Raw genomic sequence first — 25,453 nt, forward strand, 5'->3', positions numbered from 1 at the left:
GACTGCTGCGTGCTGTGGGTGGACACTTGGTGTTCTCGGTCTTCGCGTTGGGTGTTTTCTTCGGTGTATTGATTGTGGCCATCTGTTTGCGAACTTGGTGTATCATACGGTTGATCGACGGAGGGGCGCGTAAGAAATTCTGGCGTGGTCAATGGCACCAGATGCAACGACCATGAAAGTACTTTCAAGAGGAGGCCTCGCGCGGTGACTTCGATATCGCTTTTGCATGTAGCGTAAGCTCAGCTGACGCTCCGTCGCGGGGATTAGGTTGGTTTCCGATGCTGGCGCACCAGGTGACTCAGCAGTGAAACAAATTCACTACCGAGAAATGTTTCAGCATCCCTGGATGACCGTTGGTGTCGATATCCATCACCTCCTGATCACATCATTGATGTGGCACGAGCAGGCCTTTTCGCATGCACGTTCGTTTAAGATCTCGATGTATCCGGGGTTGTTGGGTTGCCGTAGCAGGAGTTGTCGTGACACAACGTCAGATGTGACGCCAACAATGTGCCTCAGAGAAATCTCGACGAGCACCGATTTCGGTCCATTTCTCTTCTCATTGCCTGCTGATGCTTCCGATACACGGCATCTGCTTGCCGCGCTGCGGTTCCGTCTGCAGCTGGCCGCTTATGGCATTTTCGAGCCAAGGGAACAATGCTGGAGCGTGAGCATGCGAACGACGCGGTCCTGAGCTGCAGCACAAATCTCCCTCGTCAACAGAAGATTTCCTGTCTGGCTGGCTGAGTTTCTTCAAGTCCAAGGCAAGCCCACTTGCGCTGCCACCTTCTGTGCGATCGCCTCGTAGAACCGACTGTTCACCTTCTGCCCACTTGCTTCTTCCGCCACAATGGTTGGTGTACCCGCATCAGCATCATAGCATATCTGCGGATCCAATGGGATCTCACCCAGTACTTCCACCCCCATTTGCTCCATCCTCTCCTGCAATCCCCCGCCACCCCGGTGCGCAAAGACCTTCGTCTCTTCACCACATTTCGGGCACACAAATACGCTCATATTCCTCACCATCCCGAGCACTCGGATTCCCATAGTCTCAAACATCCTGACGCCCCTCACAGCATCTCTCAACGCAACATCCTGCGGCGTGCTCACCACGACGGCCCCATCCACCGTCACCTGCTGCCCGATCGTGAGCTGCACGTCTCCAGTGCCAGGAGGCATGTCCAGCACCAGCACATCCAGTTCCGGACTCTGCGCCGACCCGCCCCACTGCACTTCATGCAGCAACTGCTGCAGCGCCTTCATAACCATCAGCCCGCGCCATGCGACGGGGCCCTCATCAGACCCAGCGCCGCTCCCCTCTTTATCTCCGCTCGCCTGCTTGCCCTTCCCTAGTAGATAGCCCATGCTCATGCTTCCGACGCCAAAGCTGCGGAGGGGTACAAGTTTGCCGTCTTGGGTAACATCTGGGAGGCCGGCCTTCTCAAGGCCTAAGAGCGTCGGAATAGAAGGCCCAAAAATGTCCGTATCGAGGATGCCAGTGCGAAGCCTGTGTCGAGAGAGGGCCAGTGCGAGGTTCACGGCAAGGGTGGATTTGCCCACGCCGCCTTTGGCCGAAGACACTGCAACGACCTTCTTCACATGGGGGATCGGCCGTTTCTGCGGGAGACCACGTTGAGCGCGGGGGACTGTAGGTGGCGTGCCGTCCTTGGGAGGGCCGCGCCGCGGGAGGTTCTGTTACGCGACGGCATCAGTTTTGGCTCGGTAGACAAGGAGCTGGCGTCTGAATTGCGGGTTGGGCGATGCGGGCAATAATGGCACGTACTAGAGGATTTTCATGGCTCAGGGTGCGGCTGCAGGTGCTGAAGCATCTGCTCATGCGCATCATATGGCGAGCACGGAAACGTGGGAAGGTATTATAAGATGGACAATAGATGTTCACGAAGATAGTGTCACGAATCAGGTTCCCGAGGCTGGGGTACAGCCTTGCTGCGTCTGTGCTGACTACGCATCATGGCCACTTTCACAACCCACAACATATCTCCTCCCTTTACATATACAATTTGAGTGACCCGCTTCGACCCGATCTCATTCTTTCGGGCTCTTTGACAGTCTCTGTCAGGAATCTTGAGGCCGTCCTTCAGCTAGTCCAACAACTTGACTCCACTTACCCCGCTCCAGGAATGGCATTTGAGAGCGGTCGCGATGGGGAAAAGCTAACGACATAAGCTGTTAGGCGTGCAGACACAGGCGTCAGACCAAACGACGATGGATGAAGCAGCCCGAGGCCCTCGGCAGGCTCCCGGGTGAGTCTGTTTGAGATTAACAAGACGTACCGCATAGCTCTATAAATTGATCAACCTCGTCAAGCGCGCTAGACTGACCATTTCGCTACTAACAACCTACATCATGATCAAGCTCGTCTATGTGATCCATCGCCGTTCCGATGTCCCGGAGGCGGCGTTCTACGAGTACTGGCTGAACAAGCATGGCCCGCTGGTGCGCAGCCATGCGAAGAAACTTCGCGCAAAAAAATATGTGCAGAGCCATTTGATCGACACGCCGCACAATGAGGTGCTGCGTAGCACTCGTGGGATGCTGCCGCCGGTTGCGGGTATCACTGAGGTGTGGTGGGACAGCTTGGAAGATTTCGAGGCAGCCTATGCCTCAGCTGAAGGGAGAGTCGCACACGGCGAGCTTGCAGCTGACGAGGAGATATTCATTGATATCACGAAATCGCAGGTCTTCCTGACGCAGGAGCACATGATCTTTGACTACACTGATAAGAAGCCGCTGGGCGAGCAGTCAATGAAAGTTACTTATTTGCTGACGAAGCGCAACGACCTCACGCAGGCGGCGTGCCACGAGACCTGGCTGGACCCCCATGGGCCGCTCGTGCGTTCTTTCGCGGACGTTTCGAACATGGCCAAGTACGTTCAAAGCCATGCAATGGCAACGGAGATTAATGCCGGCATGATGACGGAGCGTGGGTTTGCGGCGCCACTGGATGGGATCACCGAAGTATGGATCGCCGACCCGGCCGCCAGTCAGGGCGGCGATGAGGCACGCAAAGCCAGTGAGGCGCTGATCAACGACGAACGGCGGTTCGTCGACATGAGCAAGTCGTGCTGTTTCATGACCAAGGAGCATGTCATTTTTGATTATACGTGAGTGGTGAAACCACGCGCTGAGCGGCGTTTCTGCTGTCAGTCTGCTACACCCGAGCAGAACAGCTACAACTTGGTCATGTCTGACGAGGCCACGCTAAAGCTGGCTTTGCAATACGGACGCTGCCTCGCAGTGATTTACTTGGCATATAGGTGTACTAATGGGACCAAGGAATTGTATACAAGGCTGGGCAACACGGGTATCTTGGCCCGTCTTCTGATTCGATGCAGCTTTATATTGGCCGTAGCATACCTCCTATATGCTGATCAATCCTCCCAGTGATAACGCCTTGAGGAAGGAATCTCTGGAGATCCGATCTATCTAACTAATCGATGGGTGCCAGGTCCATCGAGGACTCCTTGGCCCATCCGCTGATCGAACAACTTGGCCGATGCGGCGTGAACGTAGAATATTCAAGGAGCTGTGGGCTGGAATACCACCGCCAGCGAAAACCCCACGAACTTTTCCATGACGGGGCTCCAGCAGGTCCTCCTTCAGGCACCCATTCCATGTGCGGTCAGCATACCCGTCGGGCCGGCCCTGCTTGCCGGGTCACAGACTATGTTTCTTCCGGGCTGTTCAAGGATACACTCCCTTTAGCTTCTTGACACTATTTCCGCCACGTGCGTAATAAAAAGTTTGGACTACGGGCGCTTTGGACGACGCTCAGAGTATATGCGGCTCGGAAGAGGTCACCCGCATGCAACAGCTGTGGATGTCGTCACATCCTTCCCTCGCCCCCCCCCCTTTCCCCTACTACTTGTTCTGGCGCTGCTTGACCAATTCTTTTAGGCACAAACGCTATTGCTATTCTCGCTATTGGTCTCGTTTGGCCGCTCCTCAACCAATTCACCTTCGACGGTCATGTCACGTACCAAGTCTCCTCAACAGCGTGGTGGCACATAGATGCCCTCTTGCATCGACACTCTTGCCGTCTTTCGTTGACCACCTATTTGGAAACTCATGCTGCAATCTGAGCGCAACAACCGCTGACGCTTATCAACAGCTTTCTGTAAATTCTGGTCCAGCCTCGCCCTGCTGCAAAGAGGACTTGGTTGCTCAGGTCAAAGCAAATGACTGTAAGAGGGGCGACCAAGATTGCCATTTTCTGAAGCTATGCTCTGTAAGGTTGCCACTCTAGAAGGCTGAAACATCTCAAAGAGCTCGACAAATGCTCTTGGTTGGTAACCAATGGGATCTTCCTCCCGCATACGGTGGAAACTTCCCCAGACCCCAGAGGGGTAGCTTGTCGCCCAACTCTACTTGGTTACTATTACGACATGGTTTAGTAACATTTAGTTCTGCGAGCTTCTTGCTGGTAATTACTGCCGACCAGACCACGACATGGTTTAGACGACGAGCTCGTTGCTCGATGCTGGAAATTACTGCCGACGCGGCCACCAGGCTGGTAGGTGTTTATATGGCCGATTCGCTCGCTGCTGCTCAGCTGCTGTTGAGCTCTCTTCACTTGGTAGATGCAACCCTTTGTGAGTAGTACGCGCCGTTATCCTCTGATCTCCAAACATGGAGACCTCATCATCCCAGAAAGGTGTCCAGTACGTCGAGGAGGACCATCCTGCCCCAAATGCCAAGCGGGGATCGATTTACCAGATGTTCCCTCCCGGTGAGAGGCGCATGTCTGCCCAAGGTCGTCGTATTTCGGTCGTTGACGATATCTTCGGCGAGATCAAGGAAGACGGCCCCAACTACCGAAACGTGAATAGTCTCCGAAAAAGCCCTCGGCCGGTGTCGAGATAAACTGACTTGGACAGGTCGGATGGCTTGGAACTGCCGTGTTGATGATCAAGACGCAAATCGGCTTGGGCGTTCTCTCTATTCCCGCTGTTCTAGACACACTAGGTATGGGGCCGGGCCTCGTCGTACTAATTCTGATCGGGGTAATCACGACATGGTCCAACTACGAGATTGGTGTCTTCAAGAAGAACCATCCATCCGTTTACGGTATCGATGATGTGGGGTTCAAGCTGTTTGGTAGGCCCGGGAGAGAGTTCTTCTATGTTGTTTTCGTCCTATGTAAGTGTTACTCTGTCCCGTGTCACTACTGGTGTTCTTGACCACTGACCTCCGACAGTTTGGATCTTCGTTGCTGGAGCGGGTATGCTAGGAATATCAATCTCTTTCAATGCCATGTCGAGCCACGGAGCTTGTACGGCGATTTTTGTCCTGGTAGCAGCCATTATTGGTTGTGCCCTAGGAAGTATTCAAACACTCCATGAAGTCTCGTGGTTGGCGTGGGTTGGCGCGACCTCTATCTTGACTGCAAGTAAGTCACGCTCTGCAACTCCTCGTCGCACACGATCTAACACCCATGCCAATAGTCTTAACCCTGACAATTGCTGTGGGCGTTCAAGATAAACCTGCCGCGGCTCCTCCAGGTCCTTTCCACTCCGACTGGAAAGGCGTTGGCCATCCAACCTTCGAGTCAGCGATTTCAGCTTGCTCCTCCATCGTCTTCGCATGGGCTGGTACGCCTGCTTTCTTCCAGATTGCATCAGAGATGCGTGTACCGGAGCTCTACACCCGCTCACTTCTACTTTGTCAGTCCGTGGTTGCCGTCACCTATATCGTTATTGGTGTTGTGGTGTATTACTACTGTGGAAGCTTTGTCGCATCACCTGCGCTAGGGTCGGCAGGAGTTCTTTTGAAGAAGGTTTGCTATGGCCTTGCTTTGCCGGGCCTGTGTGTCAGCACTCTTCTCTTCGTACACGTAAGTATTGAACTCCGCATTCACACCGAATATGGCTGACGACTCCCAGATTGCAGCAAAATACATATTTGTCCGCATGTTGCGAGGTACGTATCATCTGACGGACCCGACTTTCCGACATTGGGCTACATGGCTAGGATGCACATTCGGTGTGACCGTCATCTCGTACATCATCGCAAGTGCGATCCCTGTCTTTGGTGGTCTAGTCTCGCTTATCGGTGCACTCCTCGGCACTCTCATGTGCTTTCAACCGATGGGGGGCATGTGGCTATACGATAACTGGCGCGAGGCAAGAACCGGGAAGTGGTATGCCATGGTGGCTTGGACAACCTTCGTCATTGTCTCCGGATTCTTTCTGATGATTGGCGGCACATATGGATCCGTGGTCGATATCAAAAACGCGTACGCTGAAAGTGGCGGGTCTTCTCCATGGTCGTGCGCAGATAATTCGAATTCGTCATGAGGGTATTCGCCGCCGTCAATCGATCGAAACACTTTCGAGCCGTTACCCTACGTTAGAGCCAGAGCGCCTGGCTCTCTTGACACAAGGATTTACGACAGAACGATTGGTGCACGGGAATGGTGTGGAGTCGGCATTCTTGTTCACTTTGCTTGGTTCTATAGCTATGTGGGTGGTTTTGGAAACAGGTATGACGCCTGGGTAAATGAGGGGATGCAGAGTAGACGGATCCAACCAATAAAGTGGACTGGCGTCTACTTGACTTTGCACCAGAATCCAACTATATCATTGCCCCTACTCAGCAGTTCTGTAAGACAAGCAGACGACCCTGCACCTAAGCGAGCAGACCCATCTTCGGAACCTGGTCGTGCAATTCTTGACAACGAAGCACGCAGAAAAGAACCGTAAATATTCACTTCGTTCTGAAGAAAATGAGTCTATTTTCAAAAATCTGAAACCAACAGAATGCTGGGAGTGAAGTGATTATCGGGACGGGCCGTCTGCGATCGTTATATACTTCAGTGCTTCAGCAGTTGACTATGCAAGCGACGCCATCTGCGAAGCAGTACTCAACGGACATCCCTGACGAAAGCCTCATGATGTGGATATTTGACGACGCACCGGCTCCGATTTTAAAGCGCGCGTTGCACCCATTGAATCGCAGACTCCGTGCTGACTAGTCACTGGCAGAGACTATACCCTCTCATATGGGCCAGGCATCTTGGCAATAACACTGCCTCAAGGTCTTTGATGCTGCTAGGACTCGATTTTTGACAGACCCTTCTTCGAGCAGACAGTAAAGCGCCCGTGCTGAGCTGTAGTTAGGCTCGACGTGTCTCTGCCAGATGTACGCTCAGCCTGTCTGCTGTCACTACCTAGTATGACCTAGAGAAGGGACTCACTCTTCGTGGCCGCTCCCGTACAAACCTGCTCTTCGACTGCGATCCATTCCGGTGACTAACCTCACAGTCTCAGCCGACAGATGCGGGCGCTGGCAAGATACACAGCTAGAGACGTTAGATTAAGACCTGGTGGAGACAAGGCGTATTGCTGTGGGCCACCACTAAGCTGCTTGGTGCTGACGCTAGTAGCATATAGCATGACCCACTTGCACTACCAGCACATAAAACCCACTGAGCCAGAATGGGACCGTGCTGGGAGGTTGTTGCGATAGTGACATACGCAGAATCATGCTCGTGGATGGTGATGCCCGTCCCAGGGACCCTGTATAGTGAGGCGCTGGGTTTGGCGTGGCATGGCATTACTAGGGGCGCGAGGCCTCACTTGTTAACTTGTCTCTGGCTCGAGAAAACCAAGACTGAACGATATGGTCCCGTTGGCAGCGCTTGGATAGAACTGGGCGAATATATGGATCTAGTGATATTCGTCCCGCGCGTATTTCCTCCCTGTGAATCCGCAGCAGACGCCGCAGTGTCTTGAACTCCATTCGCTATCCAGGACTGTAGAAAAGGCTGGCATCTGCCCCGAGGGGTAAAGTTGGCGGGCGAGACCAATGCTGGCTCAATGAGTCGGCACTGTCGATCAACAAAGCTCCAGCAATTCATCGAAAAAACGCATATCAATGGTGACGTTGCAGGCCCGGCAACTCTTCAGAATATCAACCATGTAAGCTCGACGTTGCCGCCGGTAGTCTGGCACGCCGTCCGGGAACTCTTCTTTAGCGAGTTCGAGATGTTTCTCGGCCAACGCGGCATATGCTTCCTTGCGCACTCGATGGTCAAGATCTGGCGGCGAGATGGTCGCTTCAACGTTAAGGTGCTGTCGCACTTCGGCGAATGTCGCGACCCTTCTGGCAGACTCCCATCCTGTCCATGCATCGGGGTTGACACCTTCGCGATCGATCTCGAGTCGGAGAAGGGCCCTGATGAGACTGGGATCCTTCTCCATGAAGCGCGTAGCAGCTTTAGAAAGTACCGAGGTGTCTTTATTGTCGCGGATCCACAGATTGGCCCCGCCATTGGACATCATGACAAGTAATTTTTCAATCACTGGCCGGTTCACTCTATTTTCTGGCACTTGGAGAAGCAGATGGAGAGGAGTCTGTCCGTGCTTGTTGCATTGATTTGGATCCCAGCCTCTTCGCAGGAGGTCAGCCACAAGACTGTCCGTCGCGGGTTTGGGCTTGCACATCAGCTCGTGGAGGAGCGAATTGCCGTTGCTGGGAAGTTGATGTGGCTCCGCAAGCTGACATAGCTTGCTCGCCCATGAGCAATCTACCCTCCAGCGGTCCCAGATGGTACAGATATAGTAGTGAGCAAGCGACTCGCCGCCAGCCATAGAAAGCTCCGACGGATCGCATCTGTCAAGGAGTTCCGACATGATCCGCGCCTCGCTGAAGTTTGCTGCGGCATGCTGACTACACTGCCTTTTGTAAGCCCAGCCATATCCAGATCGGTTTAGGAAGACTTGCATCGGCGTTCTGGCATCTGGAAAAGGCGTCTTCACATTCGCATTGTGGTCGAAGAATGTCAAGATAGTAGCTCTCACACAGCAACGTGGGTCCGAATCCCAATAATAGAAGGGGGCGGTGAAAGGCTGATCCAGGAGGGTGTGGAAGACGGTCAGACCGTTCTTGTTGACTAAGTTAACGTCAGCTCCGGACTGCAGGAGCCTTGTAATGAGTGGAGGTACACCTCTACATTCCTTGTAAGGGAGTCTCGAAGCTATGTGCAGAGGCGAATCACCATTATCGTCCAGCTCCGAAACCATACTGCCACTACGGAGTAGAGTCTCGGTGATAGCAAGATTGGACATGGAAACGGCCTGATGAAGCGGTGTGCGGCCAAAGGGACCTTTGGCATTAGCCTCCGCGCCATATCTTAACAACAGCTGGACGAACTGCAGGTCTGCTGTAAGGACACCGTAGTGCAATGAGCCACTGCCGGTAAAGTCCTTGATGTCGACTGCAGCGCCAGCATTGAGCAGATTGCGGACCTGTTCAAGGTCCTTTTTGATGACTGCATGGTGCAGTGGCGTCTTGCCCTCGGGGTCATAATGGCTCGAGGCGAATGGGAACGCTATGCCTGAGCTGACTCTCTCATCAAAAACGTCGTAGCTGGCATTCATCGGAGCCATGCTTCTTTCATTGACAAGGTCTTCTGCGTAAACGTTTCTGTGTAAAGCGTTGGGACTGCAAGTGAAAGGTAAGCCGATCTGACATGTCATGGCATGTCACAGAAATCACGAGGAGATGTAACAGATAACCTTACCCTTGAGCGGCGACGCCAGATGGTACCTCGACCCTCCGAGGCTGAGAGAATTGGTCGCGGCGCGGAGCTGGCTTGGAGCGCTGGTATGGGGTTGTTTGAGTGTTATACTTCATATAGCCCCATTTCTGCAGTTGTGTACGATAAGCACGCTCGCTGTCCCTTGTTGCTTAGTGCACGTCTTGATAAGTGCGAGTGTGGCTCACGATGCGATGAAGTTGTGCCGGCCTCTGATGAGGCGCATCACCTCCTTGAGCGGCTTGTTCTTGAGATGGTACAGATCGCGAACATCTTCCTGTAGGGGAGCCCAGTCCTTGGCCATGATGCAGCATGCATGAAATTCTCCAATGAAGGAACGATGTAGCTGCTCGAAACGCGCTCGATGTCCTGAGAATGAGACATGGTGAAGGCAAAGCGGACCAGGGTGTACTTGTAGGCATCAGGCTGGAGGACAAGGGTCAGTGAGTCGCGAAGCTGCCGAGACGAGGTAGGGCCAGGGTGGTTGCCCGTCCCTGCTTCCCTGGGCCAATAGGTTGCTGCCAACAACAACAGACAAATTGCACATCTGCAAACTGCAGTTTTTCCCAGGAAGAAACGCCCTCCACATAAGCCTCTACGTGTACGCGAGTGTCACCGCTTTACACCGCCAACTTGTGCTCTGGGTCATGCATTTTGCGTAGACAAATTGCATTTTGCACCTCCACATCTGTAAACTGCAGATCTTTGGCCTGCTTGTACGCTTAAAATGCGTTCCCTTCTTTGTGATAAACCCACATCTACAAGCACAGCCAATATCGCTTACCAAGGCCAGACATTTTTGCATTTTGCAGCCTGATTTTTAGACGTCTCCGCACCTGCAGCAGTACCATTTGCAAAGTGCGATTTCTCAGCTTCCTTGTGATCATAAAGCTGAAGCCCGATTCCATCTGCGACGAACTGGCTACCATCATCTACGGCTGCAAAGACCCGCATTTTGCAGATGTTGCCACCAATTGGGATGACCTGGCGCTGGTTTCCTGCACCGTACGGATCTTAGCAACTACTCCCTCACCATTTAACGACCTTGCTACACTGGACCCATCAATGCTATGCTTGTTCCGAAGCGTAGCAGAGCTGTGATGCCCCTCAAAATGCAGTTTATGGAGCCATTGCGCTTCTCTGGAAGCAGGACCACCAGAATTATAAGACGCACAGCTCTCCTCGAGGTTGGCCGTCTTCCCTCCCAGTATACGCATCGGACCGTGACCCTGCCTTGCCTGCTTATCTGTCCTTAGCAAGACTCGTTAATCTTACCATCCCCCATCACTATGGCCACTAACATCAATGTCTCTGATCGCGGCCCTGCCACTTACAAAGTGGTTGCCTCTGCCGAGCGGAATGCCAAGCCCGTCACTACCGATGAGTATGTGCCTACACTCTCCAATGCCCACTATCACACTGCGCTGCTAATACTTTGTCCAGGCATACTCATCGAACCACCTCTCATGATGTCGTAGCTACAACCAACAAGCACCCCAAGACATCTCACTGGCCCATCGTCGACCTCATGAACTCGCAGCCCTATTCCTACCTCCACCGAGCTGGGTCGGGGCCGACAGCCACGATCGACACCACCTGCTCCAAGTCCAGCTCACACGCAGAGGACATCGACCTCTCCGCAGACCCTGGAGCAGGCAAACGTATTGACCTATATCTGTCCAACATGCCACAGGGCCTCGTCGCCAAGCCTGGCAACAACCATAAAGACATGGGTCCCATGGAGAGGTTCGTCGCTGAGACACATGGGTTATACAAGAGGAAGTCAGCCACTAAAAAGCCACTTCTGTAGATGTTGGTCCCTGTCCGAGCTGCTCATGCCTGAGGGGTGGGACAAGCCGCTATAGAAGGACTGTCACATCCGTACCTCAGACACACCAGCTGTGTTGTAGGAATGGGTTTACAATATATGATTGACAGGAGGGTATCTTGGAACAAGTAAGACGATATTTTGGCCTTTCCCCCCCTTCTCATGCACGACCACGGGTCCCACTCCCCTGTCCCCCTCGGCACTCTTTTCGGGCCCTTCCAAGACCATGCAATTCTCTTTCGACTAAAATACAATCTTCGTGTACCAGCCTTCTACCGCCGCCAAAAACCCGCCCCCATCGCAGGCCTCATATCCTCATAGCCAAGAAACTTCCTAGCCCTCCGGCTAAACCCCCGCGCGACGTCTTCCCCGACATAGAAAGGCGGCGCCTCCTCCGGCGTCAGCGCACACGAAGTCACCATACACGACAGCACCCTTCGGTACTCGTCCGCCGTCGTATTCGCGCCGCCCCTGTGAAAGATCCTGCCGCCAACAAGAAGACAATCCCCCGCCTCCAGCTCCACCTGCTCCACCCGCTCACTGGGTGTCTTCCAGATCTCCGCCTCCATATCCGCGAGCACCTTTGAGATCGGCAACTTGTGGCTCCCCTCGACGACGCCCGTCGCGCCATTCGCCACCGTGGTCCGCGTCGTCGCCACGAGGAAATTGAGCACCAGCTCCGGCGCCGCCTCGTCATCCAGCCCCAGTAGCATCCACCACAGCCCGGCGTCCGGGTGCAGGGGGCCCTCGGCGCTCCCCGGTCCGATCTCGATCATCTGCGCCGTGCTGAGCCAGTAGTCGCCCGTCGCGCCCAGTGCCTGCGCGCAGATACCGTGCAGGGCGTCGTCGTCGACGAGGGTGCGCCAGGTCTCGGAGTGGGCGAGCAGTTTGTCGACGCGCCGGGTGTTGGCGCCGAAGATGGCGCGCTGCACGGCTTCGTCTTCCGGAATGGAGCTGCCGGAGACCTTGGCGGCGATCTTGCCCGGTGTGCTGCGCGAGAGGACCGAGTCCATGTCCGCGTTGAGGTGGCGGACCTGGTCGGCTGAGAAGAGGCTTTGGATCACCACGAAGCCGTCTTGCTTGAGGGAGTCGGCGATCTTCGTTGCGGGCTCGGTGCGGTGAAGTCGGGAATAGTAGCGTGCGCGGTGGCGGGAGGGCCTCAAGAGTCCGGCGCCGGGGTTTTTGCCCAGGCGAAGAGCACAGAATCGCAGTGCGGGTAGAGGAGTAGACGACATGGCGGAACAAGAGCTGATCAAAAGATGCGTGCTGCTGCTGGGTAAACGAGAGAAGTCGCAGGATTTCCTACGATGAGGCTAGAAAGATTCCCCCTTTTATAAAACTGCGCAATGGCAGTCCATAACCATAACGCCTGAAACCACGTATAAAAGCCCTGATCGATCAGTCTGAGTCTGAGAGACATCTCGCATTTCTATACGAAGACTCCAGCAACACCGTGTCGGAGCGGGACAAAGCGCCTTAGAGAGCTAGCGCGACTGTGCTTGGCACGTAGCGGGAAACCTCCCCACGAGCCCTCGGGCGCCGCGGACTCCGCTCGACTCCCGCTCTCCGCCGGCACGACTCTCGGTGTTCAAGTATCAGCTGATCGCAGTCTGGTGAACAGAAGTCTAATGTAAGAACAATCAACTTCAAGACACCGGCCGACAAAGCATTAGGAGTGCTGGGGGTAGAGTGATGGTTCCGCCTCAACACCCGGATCCCAAGCCGGCGTGGGCCAGGCTGGCTCAGTCGCCTTGCCGTGGCGCCTACCATCATAGCCAGGCGGTTGAAGGTTGTCGTGTGACCTACAGGATGAAACTCCATGACAATCTGGCAGTGCTGGCAGAATTTCAGCCTCGTATCGGACCTGCGAGGCTGAAGACCAGGCATCCAGTCATCGATAGGCAGCATTTGTCACAGACCTAAGCAGTACGTAACATGCGATGTTCCTTTTTTCATCATCTGTGTTGTCGAATTTCCCTCTCGATATGGACCTTCACGCATCCTAGTGATGTCTGGCTCAAGCTGGCTGAGGAATCGCTCTAGCAAAAAACTCATCATATACATGCTTCAAATGCTTGCCTCCCCCCCAAAAATAATGCACGTTTTAGCCTCCCAATGCACCCCCCCCTTTCCCACCCATGAATTACCTTCCCCCAATTGTGAGTCTGCATGTCTGTATGTCCGTACTGGATCCACAACGCAAGATCAGTGTCCGAAGCTGCCCACCCACGAGCTACTCGGCCTGACGATGTCAATCGGGACGCTTCCGCCGTACTCATAGGTAAGCAGCGCCTTCTCCTCGGTCGCACTCAATGTGTCATCCTTGCGGGTTTCGATAGGACTGCTCGCTTCGTCCTCCGAGTCCTCCACGAACGGCTCTGCCGCATCGAGAGCGGGCGAGCTCAACTCCTCGTCCAGTTCGAAGAAGCCGACGCCGGCGCCTCCGTCCACGGTACCCGTGAGATCGCCTGGTACCACTCCCCCTCGCTGTTCAAGTCTTCCTCTCAGCGTAGGGGAAGGCACGGCCTTGGCGAGCCCTTGGGTTGGCGCAGGCTCGTCTTCGTCCGAATGCCTGTCGGCTCGAAGCAGTCCGTCAATACCATCCTCCACTCCTCCCTCGTCCTTGGGACTTGGGCTCGGCATCTCCTCGTAGCTGCTGCTGGGCTCTACGATCGCCGAGTCGGCTAGCTGGAATGTGACATGCTTGCGTTTCCGCATCGCGGTGCCGGAAGCGGTTCTGAGCGCCGATGGCAAGGATGTGCTTGGGATGACAGGCTCGGTCAGGGCTCTCCCGGAGCGACGCAGTGGCGATATCGAGTTCGATGCTGAGCCTGGGAGCGATATCGAGCCATGCCGTGATGGAGTGTCGCTGCCGCTGACAGTGCTTGTCGAGGACCGAGACTCAAGAAGAGGTAGGTACGCTGGTGTGAACACCCCAGCAAAGGGGTCAAGCGTTTCGTTCGTAGGTGTTGGCGGAGTCAGAGGCGGCTTCTCGGAAGGGGCTAGGAACCCAAGCCTTTCTCTAGTTGCTGATTCACCTGGTGTAGGTGGGCGCTGAGAAACTGCTTTCAACGGTGCTGAAGGCGAAGTTGGTGAGGGTGGCGAAGCGAGCGTAAGGGATGACCGTTTGAGGGTTTCGCCTTTTATGCTCAGTTTCTCAACGCCAGTGGTCGGCTTGCTCAGTGGCGCAGTTGGACGAGATCCCGCAGCAAGATCAGTTTGTCGAGAAAGGTCAGCACTGCCATTGGTGTGGACGCCGTGCTTATTTGGCAGCGCCAGCAAACTCAACGCTCCTGGTCTGGGGTCGCTCTCGCCAGTCTTGGAAGGCCTGGACTGCCTTTTTCGCCTTTGTCTCTGCTTCCGAAGGTTCCTCTCAAAATCTTGAAACTCCTTCTCTTTGGCCGCCTTGAATTCTGCGACCTCAGCATCGATCTGTTGGCGCTTCCGAACCAATATCTCCGAATAGTCGGGTTCCGAGTCACTATTATGCTTCTCCGGCGGCATCTGTGGCCCGGAGGCTACGTTATTGCTCGTGAGCGAAGCGGTATTCCTATACATGTTTTCTCGAGGACTAGGGGACTGCAGGCCAAGGTGTATATCGTGGTTCGCGTCATGGGCAAGGTATTGTCGGGATCGGAATGCGAAGAAATTTGCGTTTGGAGACTCCTGGTGCAGCCGCAGACAGTCGAGTAGTCAGTCAGCCGTGCAGTGACAGCAAGGTAGCGAACAGCGTCGTCGGGGACGAAAGGAAGGTGAGAGGCAAGAGTCACAGTCGTCTCAGCCACTAGTTCTTTCGGTGCTGGCTCGGGGTATGAATTTTGGGTCACGGCGGCCAGGATCGGAAGATTTGAGGCTTGCTCCCCACTTTCGCGATATGGACGTGCCGAGGGTTCAGCTCGAGGTACCGGTTCCGGTCAGACGGCACATGTTGTCTTCACTTTTGAGCTGCGGCTCCTGCTGAGCTGATGAAGAAGATGACACGGCTGTCTCAAAAGGAGAGTTGGCAGCTTGAGGTCAGACAAAGACCCTTTGAGCTTGCGGTTGGTGCTGGGGGTGGGATGTCCCGACGTGGGGTACCTCGCACACAAAAACCGACATCTGCTGGCGATGGGTACCGGCAGGGGTCTCGAACGCCGTGATCAGCACCGCCTGCTCGTTTCGAGGCTCAACGGAGCCGAGGGAGCCCCCAAAGATCTGGCCGGGGGGGGGTTTTCCAGCCTGAATTGGCTGGACGCGCCAGCTGTCGTGCAGGATCAGCGTTGTGATCAACATGTCTCGCGCAACCCCGGCCCAAGTTCCGCACCTCATCGGCCTATGAGCGCCCGTAAGCACTGACCGCCACGACCGCCGTGCACATGCCGCACATGGGAGGATTTCCCCATGCGGTGTTCACCAGCGAACCAATTGATAGATAATGGGTAAACGGATGGTATGGTTTCACCACCTTGTCTACCAAATGACTATTGTCTAAGCCTCAACGGCTTCTTTCTGGCGCGGGTCGGCTACCTTGTCGATGTTGCGAATGTAGCTTTCCAAATTGGACTTGCCATTGTCCATCGCACCCGGCTTCCAGTACTCCAGCTCGATCCAAGCACCTTCCTTCATCTGGGCTTCCACTGCCTCGTGGAAGCGTGCTCCCAGCTCCGGTTGCAGTGGTACAACCCCAGTCTCCTCGCAGTACTTTTCCCAGTGCTGGAGCAATTCCTCCAGTATTTCTGGATGTTGTTGTGCCAGATCCTCGGTCTCGCCCGGATCCTTTGACAGATCGTACAGCTGCCATGCCGAAGTGCCTTTGGGAAACGGGATGAAGTCGGCTTTCCAGTTGTTCTTACGGATGGCTGCCCGACCACACAACTCCCAGCCAAAGGCCTCGTCAGCTTGATGGACCGTCTCTTGCTTACCGGACAGCCAAGGTCCCAAGTCTTTTCCACGCATAGGCACGACCGCTCTGCCCTTCCATTCCGGAGCGGGGTGCTTGATGCCTCCTAGCTCTAGAAGCGTCGGAGCAATGTCCATGACTGTCGCAAAGGTCTCGTGAATTGAGCCTTCTTTCCCCTTGTGCAGAGGCGGGTACCGGATAACGCATGGCACTCTCACTCCACCCTCGGTGGTGTAAGCCTTGTAGAGCCGACTGGGCGCCGTTGCCGCCTGAGCCCATCGAGGACCGTACCACACAAAGCTGTCCTTGTTGCCAATGTTGTCGAGACTGTTGTTGTAGTATTTCGCAAGATGATCCATCAACTGCCCTGACACCATTGGATATGCTTCATAAGCAGCGCCCTCCGCTCCGTTGTCCGAGAAGAACATGATGAAGGTGTTATCAAGTTCCCCAATGCTTTCAAGGTATTCAGTGACACGTCCGATGTTGTAGTCCATACACTCGACCATACCGGCATAAGCCTCCATGGATGTGGCCGACATCTTCTGGTGGAAATCATCCATTTCGTCCCACCCTTGAACTTCGTCCGCCACCACCGGATGCGGCTTGACATCCTGGGGAATCATTCCAAGCTCAATGAGCCGCTCCAGCCGTGCTTGACGAAGTGCCTCTGGACCCTCCTTGTAAGCGTCGCGATAGTGGTCGATGTATTCTTTGGGGGCCTGCAAGGGCCAGTGAGGTGCTGAGAAGGGATAATAAGCAAAGAACGGCTTCTCGGATAAGTCTTCGGTCTCCTTCCACTCCTTGAGATACTGTAGCATTCGATCGCCATAGCCATTGCTGGAGTACCAATCATCTGGCAGCTCTTTAACGTAGTGGTCATCCTCCATGTGTAAGGCAATTACGCTCTTCTCCAAGAATTTGGGAAAGTCAGCCTCGGGGCGCCAATCGTAGTGATTTGAGCAGGCTGGTAGTAGTGCTAGACTCCGGTCGAAGCCTCGGGCTTGTGGACTTCGTTCCTTTGTGAGGCCCAGATGCCACTTGCCAGCCATCATGGTATGATAGCCACCATCTTGAAGCACCTCTGGGAGAGCAGCGACTCTCTGGTTCAGATATCCTTCGTAGCCAGGCATGCCTCGCTGAGGAGCTGAAAAGGGTCATTTCAGTGTCACCCTCTGGTGTTCGGGGGGGGCTAACCTGTACTATACTTGCTGCCTTTCGGAAAGTTCTGACCAGAGAAATCGGTCCACTCGATAAGATTCCCTAGTCCTGCAATGTGGTGGTCCGTTCCTGTCAATATCATCGCTCGTGTGGGCGAGCAAGCAGCAGCAGCATGGAAACCCGTCGACCTAACACCATCCTTTGCCAGTTTGTCGATGCTGGGTGTTCGAATCTCGGATCCAAAACAGCCAGGATCGGAAAAGCCAAGGTCGTCCGCCACGATGATAAGGAAGTTGGGGCGTTTGCCGGTCGCCATGACTGAGATTCTACCTTGGTCGCGCAACGGACAGTTGACTTGGGGTGCACTGGAACAGGAAGAGGCGAGTTAGGGTATGAATGGTGGTAACGAGTCCGATCTGGGTTTCCGCCAATCCATATTGCCCATCAATCTAGGCGGGTGTGGTACAATGTGCACAACCCCACCATCCCGCTCGCTGACGGTGCGGGGATCCTATCGTATCATTGTAGGATTGGAGGTCCGACGGGCACACTTGGCTTCGATGTGCCGTTTTGTGCCCCTGGCATCGTGGCAGTCATTCAGGCCGGAAGATGTAGCACCGTGTTTCGCATGCATACTCTACTGTGCTTAGATGGTGAATGTTGCAAAAGCACCCAGGAGATCCCGCCTGTCAAATCTCATGCGTGCATAATGGGTAAGAGGGGCCCAATGCCAAGCTAGATCTCAGAACGCGGGTCTCTTGTCACTACACATTCGTCACCGGCTCACCATCAGCAATCCGGACTGAACTGTAGCGAATGTCACCCAACTTGGAAGTGCTTTCGCGGCGGAACAATACTCCCTTGGCTCACAGAAAGTTGGAGATGCCATGCCTGGAAGCAGGAGCCGAATCGCCAATCAGACATCCTCCCCTGGTCCTTTTGGAGGTCGTTTTCGGCCACCACCGCACCCCGGGTAAGTGTTGGCAAGGACTATCACTTTCGGGTCTGACCTTTGATGCAACCACAGCTCCTGCCCGCATAGCTTGTTGCGACCACGCCTTGGATACGGGAACGTCGGCTTGCCTGTTTCTGGATGATCAACACGCCTCCTTCCCCTGAGAGACCTATCAGGTGCATGGCGTGATCTGCCGGCTTGAACATTGGACGCGGGGTGTCAGGGCTTGCAAGCGTAACTCGGGGGGCAGTCCCTCAGTATATGATCAGCCATGTCTCCCACGTCAGCTGCGTATCATCTCCTTGGTGAGCCTTCACACAGTCTCGAATCCGACGAGGATCACGAAGAAGAGCTACGACACGCCACGACAATGGGGAAGCGACTCGGCACGTTTCGTGCCGTCTACGTCGTCGCGCTTTGCGCCATCGGCTCGTTCTTGTTCGCCTTCGATACCGGCATCGTTGGTGGTGTTCTAACCATGCCCTCCTTCCAACGGGACTTTCGCTACACCAAAGCCGAGCGGTCGCGCGTCAACTCGCTCTGTGTGTCAATACTACAAGCCGGGGCATTCTTTGGCTGCTTTGCGATATGGCCCGTCACTGCACGCTTCGGCCGTCGTATTGGCTTCATGGCGGCATCTGCCGTCTTCTGTGTTGGGGCTGTCATGCAAGTGGTCGTCAGCCATTCCTTGGGTCTCTTCTACGCAGGCCGTGTCATTAGCGGTGTCGGAACTGGCGCGGCAACCGTTCTTGTCCCCATATTTTCAGCTGAGATGGCTCCCAAGGAGATTAGAGGCATGCTAGGCTCATGCTTCCAGCTCTTCTTTGCCCTAGGCGTTTGCGTAAGCTACTGGGTAGACTACGCCGCCGCTGAGGGTGTCTCCGACACATCGTCGACACAATGGCAGATCCCAGTTGGCCTGCAGTTGGTGCCAGGTGCTCTGATGGGCCTTGGGATGCTGTTTGTCAAGGAGTCAGTTCGCTGGCTGGCAAAGAGGGGTCGAAATGAGGAAGCATTTGACTCCCTCATCTGGGTGCGTGGTGGGGAAGACACAGCAGAAGTCCGCGCCGAGTTCCAGGAGATCCTGGCCGGCGTGCAGCTCGAGATCCAACAGACCGAAGGCCTGACCTACAAAGAACTGCTTCTGCCGTCGAACAGACTAAGGATGTTCATTGCCATTTCCATTCAGCTATGTCAACAACTTACGGGCAACACGAGCTTAGCGTGTACGGTTCCCTGCACTGTCCGATAGAGTCAAAGACTGACCAGATGCAGACTATGCACCACAGATCTTTGCGACCATTGGTGCCGGCAACAAGACTTTGTTCATTACTGGCTTCTTTGGCGTTGTAAAAGTAGCAGGCTGTCTCGTCTTCTTACTCTTCCTCGTGGACGTTGTCGGCCGTAAGAAGCCTTTCATGGGCGGAGCCTTCGCGATGGGAAGCTTCATGCTGATTATAGCAATCATTGTACTGAAGTTCCCACCCGAGGCCGAGTCAGACAGCATATCATCAGCAGGTGCAGCTGGTATTGCAATGGTATACCTTGAGGCCATCTCGTTCAACATGAGCTGGGGCCCACTTCCGGTACGTTATCCACCACAGTCCTCGTAGACACACGCTGATGACATCCAGTGGCTGTACATTGGCGAGATCTTTCCCTCGCGGATTCGCGAAATCGGCGTCGCGAGTGGTGCGGCTTCGCAGTGGTTGTTCAACTTTATGATGTCCCAGGTCACTCCATACGCAATTGACAATATTGGATGGAGGACGTTCTTGATGTTTGCGATCTTCAATTATGCCATTATCTTCTACAGCTTCTTCGTGCTCAGAGAAACTGCTGGCAAGTCACTCGAAGAGATGGAGGTCGTCTTCGGCACCGTTGATCGCCTACCGACAAAAGGTGACGAAGAGGACGCTCAAGAAGGGTCGAGCGTCCCGAGAGAGGTATATTCGCATGACAGTGGGAAGGCTACAGATGCAAGGGGTGAACGCGCTTAGGACGAAACTTTGTATTCATTGGATCTCGATAGCTAACACGATGCTTAATCAAGGTTGATTGATTTATTAGATGTCCAAGCAAGTAATGCAAGAGGTATAGATGCTCACGGCACATGGGGCCAATTGTGCCACTAGATTAGTTACCCTTGATCTTCTCCTCGTGATGGTCAGCCGCATACGAAATAAATTGCAAAGTTCCCAGGCCTGCGAAAGAATCTTGGGTGCTAGACACCAAGTTCCAGGCGTAGTCTTAGCGTTGGTGGCCCTACGTTGAACCGCGGAAACTTACCGCGGGCTAATCTGTGGCTACAAGGTCGCCGGATTAGTCAAAAGCATTCATATTTCTAACAGTCAGAAAATTTCCGCAAAATGGGCGCACACCCTTCGAGGCTGGATAGTTCAGTGGTAGAATTCTTGCTTTGGGTACATTCCACAAAGTTGTAAGAGGTGTAAGCACAAGCTGTCTGCCTGTCTTGATTTCCACTAACATGTTCAAGCCTGGGTTCAATCCCCAGTTCAGCCCACTATAAAGTGTTCGCTCGCGACTTTATTTTTTGGAACATCTCGAGTACAGTTTGGAGGGGAAGTAATTTGAGACACCAAGGGGCGAATCTTACGGTGTGGGTGGTGGGGCTGTGTTCTCCCATATCGCGGTCTTGGCAGGGCAACGAGCCCGCTGACCGATCGCTACAATGGGGGGCATATTGAATAGACTCTGGTACTTGCTGCACATCTGGGTAGTCCTAATGGTTGCGCTTGCAGGGTGAGACAGGTCCAACGCGCACATTTTTGATCCGGCTATAGGTCTACATATATACGATACCAAAAACATAGATTCCTCACTATTTACTTAGGTGAATTAGCCCGCGGCTCCGCTGATGCGAAAGTTTGTCAGCCAGTCCAGATCGTACCATTGGTCTGAGCCGCCCCCAAATATCTTATATAGACGGCAACACTGGTCGCACTCCGTCTCTTGGTTCTTTCACTTAGACCAAGGTTTACGACTTTCCACATGAGGACATACTTTTCTCCCTCGATGAATGAGTCGTGGAGTTGTCTATCACCACATCCGCCCCTCAGTAATTCATTCCTGAACTTTTCGAAAGATAGTGTGAGCCGCCTGGAATTCGTCAAGCTAGCGCTGCTCTTCCTTACGTAGGAGACAGGATAAGTATGATAGTCTATGGATCCGAACGAGCCATGAGCACTCAGCTCAAGTTCTGGGGAAGCGCAAATATCTCCCACAACTGCGTTTCGGTCAAGTATCTCCCTACCAGCACCCCGATATTTGCACGAGTGTCGGTATGCTGGACTCGAGCACACTTCGCGGGAGCAACCGCGTGTTTCACGGTGGGGAGACGCCAAACCAATGGTCCAACATTCTCGCCTAGCGGTGGCGGGAATAGATGTCCACACAGCATCCACATAAGCTGCAAGGGAAAAGTGCGGTGTGGGAGTTGAGCTGGTGCACCAGGGGTTGACAGACTGCACGGAATAACGCCCATGCAGAGACTCCACTTCTCGATACCTTCCATAGCCAGGCCTTGCACTCGAACGCAGGCAGGGCTGGGATTTTTACATGCTGTCAGTGGTATGGCCTTTGGTCTGGAGCAAGCCTTGCTCCTAGTAGGCGGCTTGTGATATCTTTGAGCCCTGTCCGGCAACCTTTGTCGGCCACTGGCATTGCACGCGATATGTGGAAGCGAACGTAGACGTGATGGCGGGAATTGCGTATTGTGAGTACAGATGATTACGATCGACCGGGACAGTGGAGCTATATTATGCAACAACCTACTGGCTCAAGTTCTATCACGAAGCAAAGTATCTTTATTTTGATGCTGCTTTATAAGGGCGAAAAGCTCGCTGCACTGGTTTTACGGACGCCATGGACGAGGCAGCCATCTGAACGCAGAGTGTGACATCGTTCGAGCTGTTCACAGCCAACAACGGCACAGCGAAAGACTAGGGATTGATCATCTATCTACTCCAACGACTTCAAGATCATCATATGGTTCGACAACGTAAGTCTTCCGTGCTCGCTGGAAGTCTCTGATCAAGCAAAATATGCTCACAGCGTCTACGGCGGTCCATCACCAAGACTTTCAGCGGTCTGTCGCTTGTTGGTCATCTGCCTTTCACCTGCTTGTCACTTCATTCTCGTGATGGTTGGAGTTGCCACCAACGTGGTACAAAGGCAAGCTGGTGAAAGCTTGATGGCGCATGAAAAACGAACAATCTTCTATAACAAGGCTATTTATTTAGGACTACTGCCTTCAGAATAATGCTCACGCTCCTACATCTCCTGAATCCCAGAATATCTTAACTACTCCAGCTAGGTTTCGCAAGATGTCCTCCACCCACGCGTCTACACCTGGCAGTCGCCGGCAGTCCGGCTCCGGTCGTTGCCCACAGCATCAACGTTCAAGTTCGGTCGCCGATAATCCACAGATTATTGGAAGTACCGGCTTGAGCGGCCGCACCCCCTCCTCGCGAACTACCTCCCAAAGTTCGCAACATCGGCGAACCCAGTCCGCTCAGCCAGTGTCCCAAAACCTGGCCAGTCGACTTGCATCTCTCCAGGTATCTTCTGCTACCGATTTTACTGATCGCCTCCGCAACCCACCCGTAAGAGACGAACTTCGTGGGCCACTTCCTCGAAGTGCATTCGGTCCAGTCCGCCCTGGAAAGATTGGCAAGCCTTACAAAGCTTTGCAGGCGTACCTCGATAATTCAAGAGGCCAGCATGTCGATCTCCGCATTGGTGACGAAGGCAAGGTCTTGAAAAAGTCCGTGCAGAGCGGCGTCGAATGGCTGCAAGTCTCTATTCCAGCGCGTGACCAGGAGCACTGGGTGCCTCCGCATTGCATTCAGGTCAACGAAGCTATCTACTACGGAGAATTGCGCTACAATGAAATTGTGACGATGGAAGACCACATTGATACTGCGAGGCTTCGCAACATGGTACCCGGTCAATCCTCACAGCTTGGCAAAGCCATCGAAGCTCAACTTGTCGCCTGGAATGAGCAACAACCAGAAGTGGATATGGGTGATGATGTTAAGAAGACCATATCGAACACCGCCCAACGCAACAAGCTCATTAGCCGCATCATCGAAGGCTGCGAGAAAGCTGGATCCTACGGAATCCTCAACAAACCAGACTTCGTACAGTCAGATTTGAGCAGCTTCCAGGATGCAAAAGACTGCCAACAAGGGGGAATCTACGTCAATCGATACTCATCCTTCATCGACGACCCTGCTCTGAAACCAGTCTTGCGAGTCGGAAAAGGTACGGTTATTGCAAAGAGAATCGATGATCATGTTAAGCACGGCGATCCACAGTCCACCTATGATCTAGAGAAGACCCACTACCGCATGGCGAGGAAGGCGAATGTCAAGGAACATTTTGTACTCTGCATTTTGAGCTCCGCCGTTGACCAAACGATTGCAGAGCAACTGTTCAACAACCTTCTTCAAACCTGGGCACCTTGGGTTATCACCAATACCATATTCGAGACGACTCCTGAAGAAGATTCTCGCAGCCGTGATGTGGAGCTGGACAAAATCAAGGCTGTTAAGTACAGAGCTTTCTTCCTCGCGGCTTACCGTCACAAGCTCCTTAGTGACAGCGTGCAGGTCTTGACCGGTTGGCCAGGAGCCGTCTTTCGTGACGGTTTTGATGCGTCGCATGGTTTGAATGTCAGCACACCCCTCAGCGAAGAGGCATCCAACGAGCGCAGTATCTGGACTCGTATTGACATTCCCGACAAGTTGACAGCTTTCTATTCGCATCCTCGGAGAGTTCGAGTCAGAGAAAAGAAGGGCAAGACCAATGGCTATTACGAACTGTTAGAGCTTGGTTCAAAAGCGACCAACGACCGGCTCTTGTTCCAGTTCCTGTCCTCCAAGGAAGCTTTGAGGAAAGCGAATATCAACATCAAGGAAGGCACTCTTGTCTATCCACGAATTGAGATTCGGCTGGATGGACAGCCTCACGTATCTTCCTGGGCACGTCTGCAAGATCTCGAGATATGGAATGACCACAAGCAAGCTGCAGCAGTCGGTGTGTACTTTGAATATCAAGACGAGCGCGGCAACTGGTGCGAATTCTGCATGCAATCTTCAACTTTCAAGGAGCTCAAGAACCCAAGACAACGTGGCTCTCTTACGCGTCACTCCCAAGCAATGGGTCTCTACCGATATCTGATGCAAGAGCGGCTGCCACAGGATTGGTCGGAGCAAGAGAATTGGATTTCCGACTACGGAATTGCTCGTGTTCACCAGCTGCATTTCGACAGTTTCACCCAGACTTTCTCCTTCAAGGAAATCTTCGGTCCGGGACTGCCGCGCGATCTGCCAAAGCGAAAGCGTGAGGCCGTGATCGAGAGCGAACTCAAGGCCGCCGGCGCGCAGCATCTATCGACAGTCACAGGTTGGCAGGGGTATCGTCCTCAGAAACTGGGCTCGGGTCCGGGTTCACCGAGAACGATGTGTGACCTCTGTCAATGCATCTCCAAAGCAACCGGTAACAGAACACACCGTTGTGTGCAGTCCGACAATCGTAGCGACCTCTGCACAAACTGCTGGGACTTGGGAATCCCTTGCACCTGGACGCCCAATGACCAGCTCAACGAGCAGCTGCGAGGACTGGTCCTTTTCAAGGGTGAAGGAGGCAGATCTGCTCTTCCACAGAACGTGCACGGGCTTATCCTCCACAAAATTCCCAATGAACCCGAGGAGGAGGCATAGGCCATGATGGGCTAACAAGAGTCGCGAAGCTGATTAACACCACACAATCATCAGTCTGTGCACAAACGGCATAGATGCGCTCCTGATGCACCACCACGAATATGGTGGCAGTCATAGTGAACTTGTCAAAGAAAGGAAGGTGCTCTGAGACTAGCTCATCGCATTGTGTCTCTCAGGGTCAGGGGTGTGCTGGTGAGCCTTTCGACGACGTGTCTAATGAATGATCATAGCAACAATTCTCTTCATGATGCATTTTCAAACCTGCTCTGCTGTTCGCTAATTCTTCCTTCAAGATACATGCGGGGTTCGGTCCGTACTAATT

General features: G+C 53.8%; 10 protein-coding genes and 1 non-coding gene across 11 annotated transcripts; 6 read left to right on the forward strand and 5 right to left on the reverse strand.

Annotated features, from left to right (window-relative positions):
* Positions 1–753: 753 nt before the first annotated feature.
* On the reverse strand, positions 754–1,846 carry HMPREF1541_05674 (uncharacterized protein; the record flags this gene model as incomplete). The annotated part of the gene is made up of 2 exons (XM_008720014.1): positions 754–1,695; positions 1,787–1,846. 2 exons carry the CDS (start codon positions 1,844–1,846, stop codon positions 754–756), a joined length of 1,002 nt encoding a protein of 333 aa, XP_008718236.1.
* A 524-nt stretch (positions 1,847–2,370) lies between these two features.
* On the forward strand, positions 2,371–3,132 carry HMPREF1541_05675 (uncharacterized protein; the record flags this gene model as incomplete). Its single annotated transcript, XM_008720015.1, has 1 exon — positions 2,371–3,132. The coding sequence occupies one exon, from the start codon at positions 2,371–2,373 to the stop codon at positions 3,130–3,132; it is 762 nt and encodes a 253-aa protein (XP_008718237.1).
* A 1,521-nt stretch (positions 3,133–4,653) lies between these two features.
* Positions 4,654–6,320, forward strand: HMPREF1541_05676 (uncharacterized protein; the record flags this gene model as incomplete). Its single annotated transcript, XM_008720016.1, has 5 exons — positions 4,654–4,845; positions 4,902–5,163; positions 5,222–5,413; positions 5,469–5,857; positions 5,907–6,320. 5 exons carry the CDS (start codon positions 4,654–4,656, stop codon positions 6,318–6,320), a joined length of 1,449 nt encoding a protein of 482 aa, XP_008718238.1.
* Positions 6,321–7,859: 1,539 nt separating this feature from the next.
* Positions 7,860–9,866, reverse strand: HMPREF1541_05677 (uncharacterized protein; the record flags this gene model as incomplete). The annotated part of the gene is made up of 3 exons (XM_008720017.1): positions 7,860–9,450; positions 9,548–9,700; positions 9,751–9,866. 3 exons carry the CDS (start codon positions 9,864–9,866, stop codon positions 7,860–7,862), a joined length of 1,860 nt encoding a protein of 619 aa, XP_008718239.1.
* A 985-nt stretch (positions 9,867–10,851) lies between these two features.
* On the forward strand, positions 10,852–11,372 carry HMPREF1541_05678 (uncharacterized protein; the record flags this gene model as incomplete). The annotated part of the gene is made up of 2 exons (XM_008720018.1): positions 10,852–10,946; positions 11,006–11,372. 2 exons carry the CDS (start codon positions 10,852–10,854, stop codon positions 11,370–11,372), a joined length of 462 nt encoding a protein of 153 aa, XP_008718240.1.
* Positions 11,373–11,662: 290 nt separating this feature from the next.
* On the reverse strand, positions 11,663–12,625 carry HMPREF1541_05679 (uncharacterized protein; the record flags this gene model as incomplete). The annotated part of the gene is made up of 1 exon (XM_008720019.1): positions 11,663–12,625. The coding sequence occupies one exon, from the start codon at positions 12,623–12,625 to the stop codon at positions 11,663–11,665; it is 963 nt and encodes a 320-aa protein (XP_008718241.1).
* A 970-nt stretch (positions 12,626–13,595) lies between these two features.
* On the reverse strand, positions 13,596–14,948 carry HMPREF1541_05680 (uncharacterized protein; the record flags this gene model as incomplete). Its single annotated transcript, XM_008720020.1, has 1 exon — positions 13,596–14,948. The coding sequence occupies one exon, from the start codon at positions 14,946–14,948 to the stop codon at positions 13,596–13,598; it is 1,353 nt and encodes a 450-aa protein (XP_008718242.1).
* A 909-nt stretch (positions 14,949–15,857) lies between these two features.
* On the reverse strand, positions 15,858–17,746 carry HMPREF1541_05681 (uncharacterized protein; the record flags this gene model as incomplete). Its single annotated transcript, XM_008720021.1, has 2 exons — positions 15,858–17,416; positions 17,467–17,746. The coding sequence occupies 2 exons, from the start codon at positions 17,744–17,746 to the stop codon at positions 15,858–15,860; spliced, it is 1,839 nt and encodes a 612-aa protein (XP_008718243.1).
* A 1,009-nt stretch (positions 17,747–18,755) lies between these two features.
* HMPREF1541_05682 (uncharacterized protein) lies at positions 18,756–20,385 on the forward strand (the record flags this gene model as incomplete). The annotated part of the gene is made up of 3 exons (XM_008720022.1): positions 18,756–19,611; positions 19,661–19,971; positions 20,020–20,385. 3 exons carry the CDS (start codon positions 18,756–18,758, stop codon positions 20,383–20,385), a joined length of 1,533 nt encoding a protein of 510 aa, XP_008718244.1.
* A 388-nt stretch (positions 20,386–20,773) lies between these two features.
* On the forward strand, positions 20,774–20,908 carry HMPREF1541_05683. Its single transcript has one exon. It is a non-coding gene; the product is annotated as a tRNA-Pro (tRNA).
* A 1,823-nt stretch (positions 20,909–22,731) lies between these two features.
* Positions 22,732–25,131, forward strand: HMPREF1541_05684 (uncharacterized protein; the record flags this gene model as incomplete). The annotated part of the gene is made up of 1 exon (XM_008720023.1): positions 22,732–25,131. The coding sequence occupies one exon, from the start codon at positions 22,732–22,734 to the stop codon at positions 25,129–25,131; it is 2,400 nt and encodes a 799-aa protein (XP_008718245.1).
* Positions 25,132–25,453: the final 322 nt, after the last annotated feature.

This window comes from Cyphellophora europaea, assembly GCF_000365145.1.
Source record: "Cyphellophora europaea CBS 101466 unplaced genomic scaffold supercont1.5, whole genome shotgun sequence".
In the NCBI taxonomy this organism is placed as follows: Eukaryota; Fungi; Ascomycota; class Eurotiomycetes; order Chaetothyriales; family Cyphellophoraceae; genus Cyphellophora; species Cyphellophora europaea.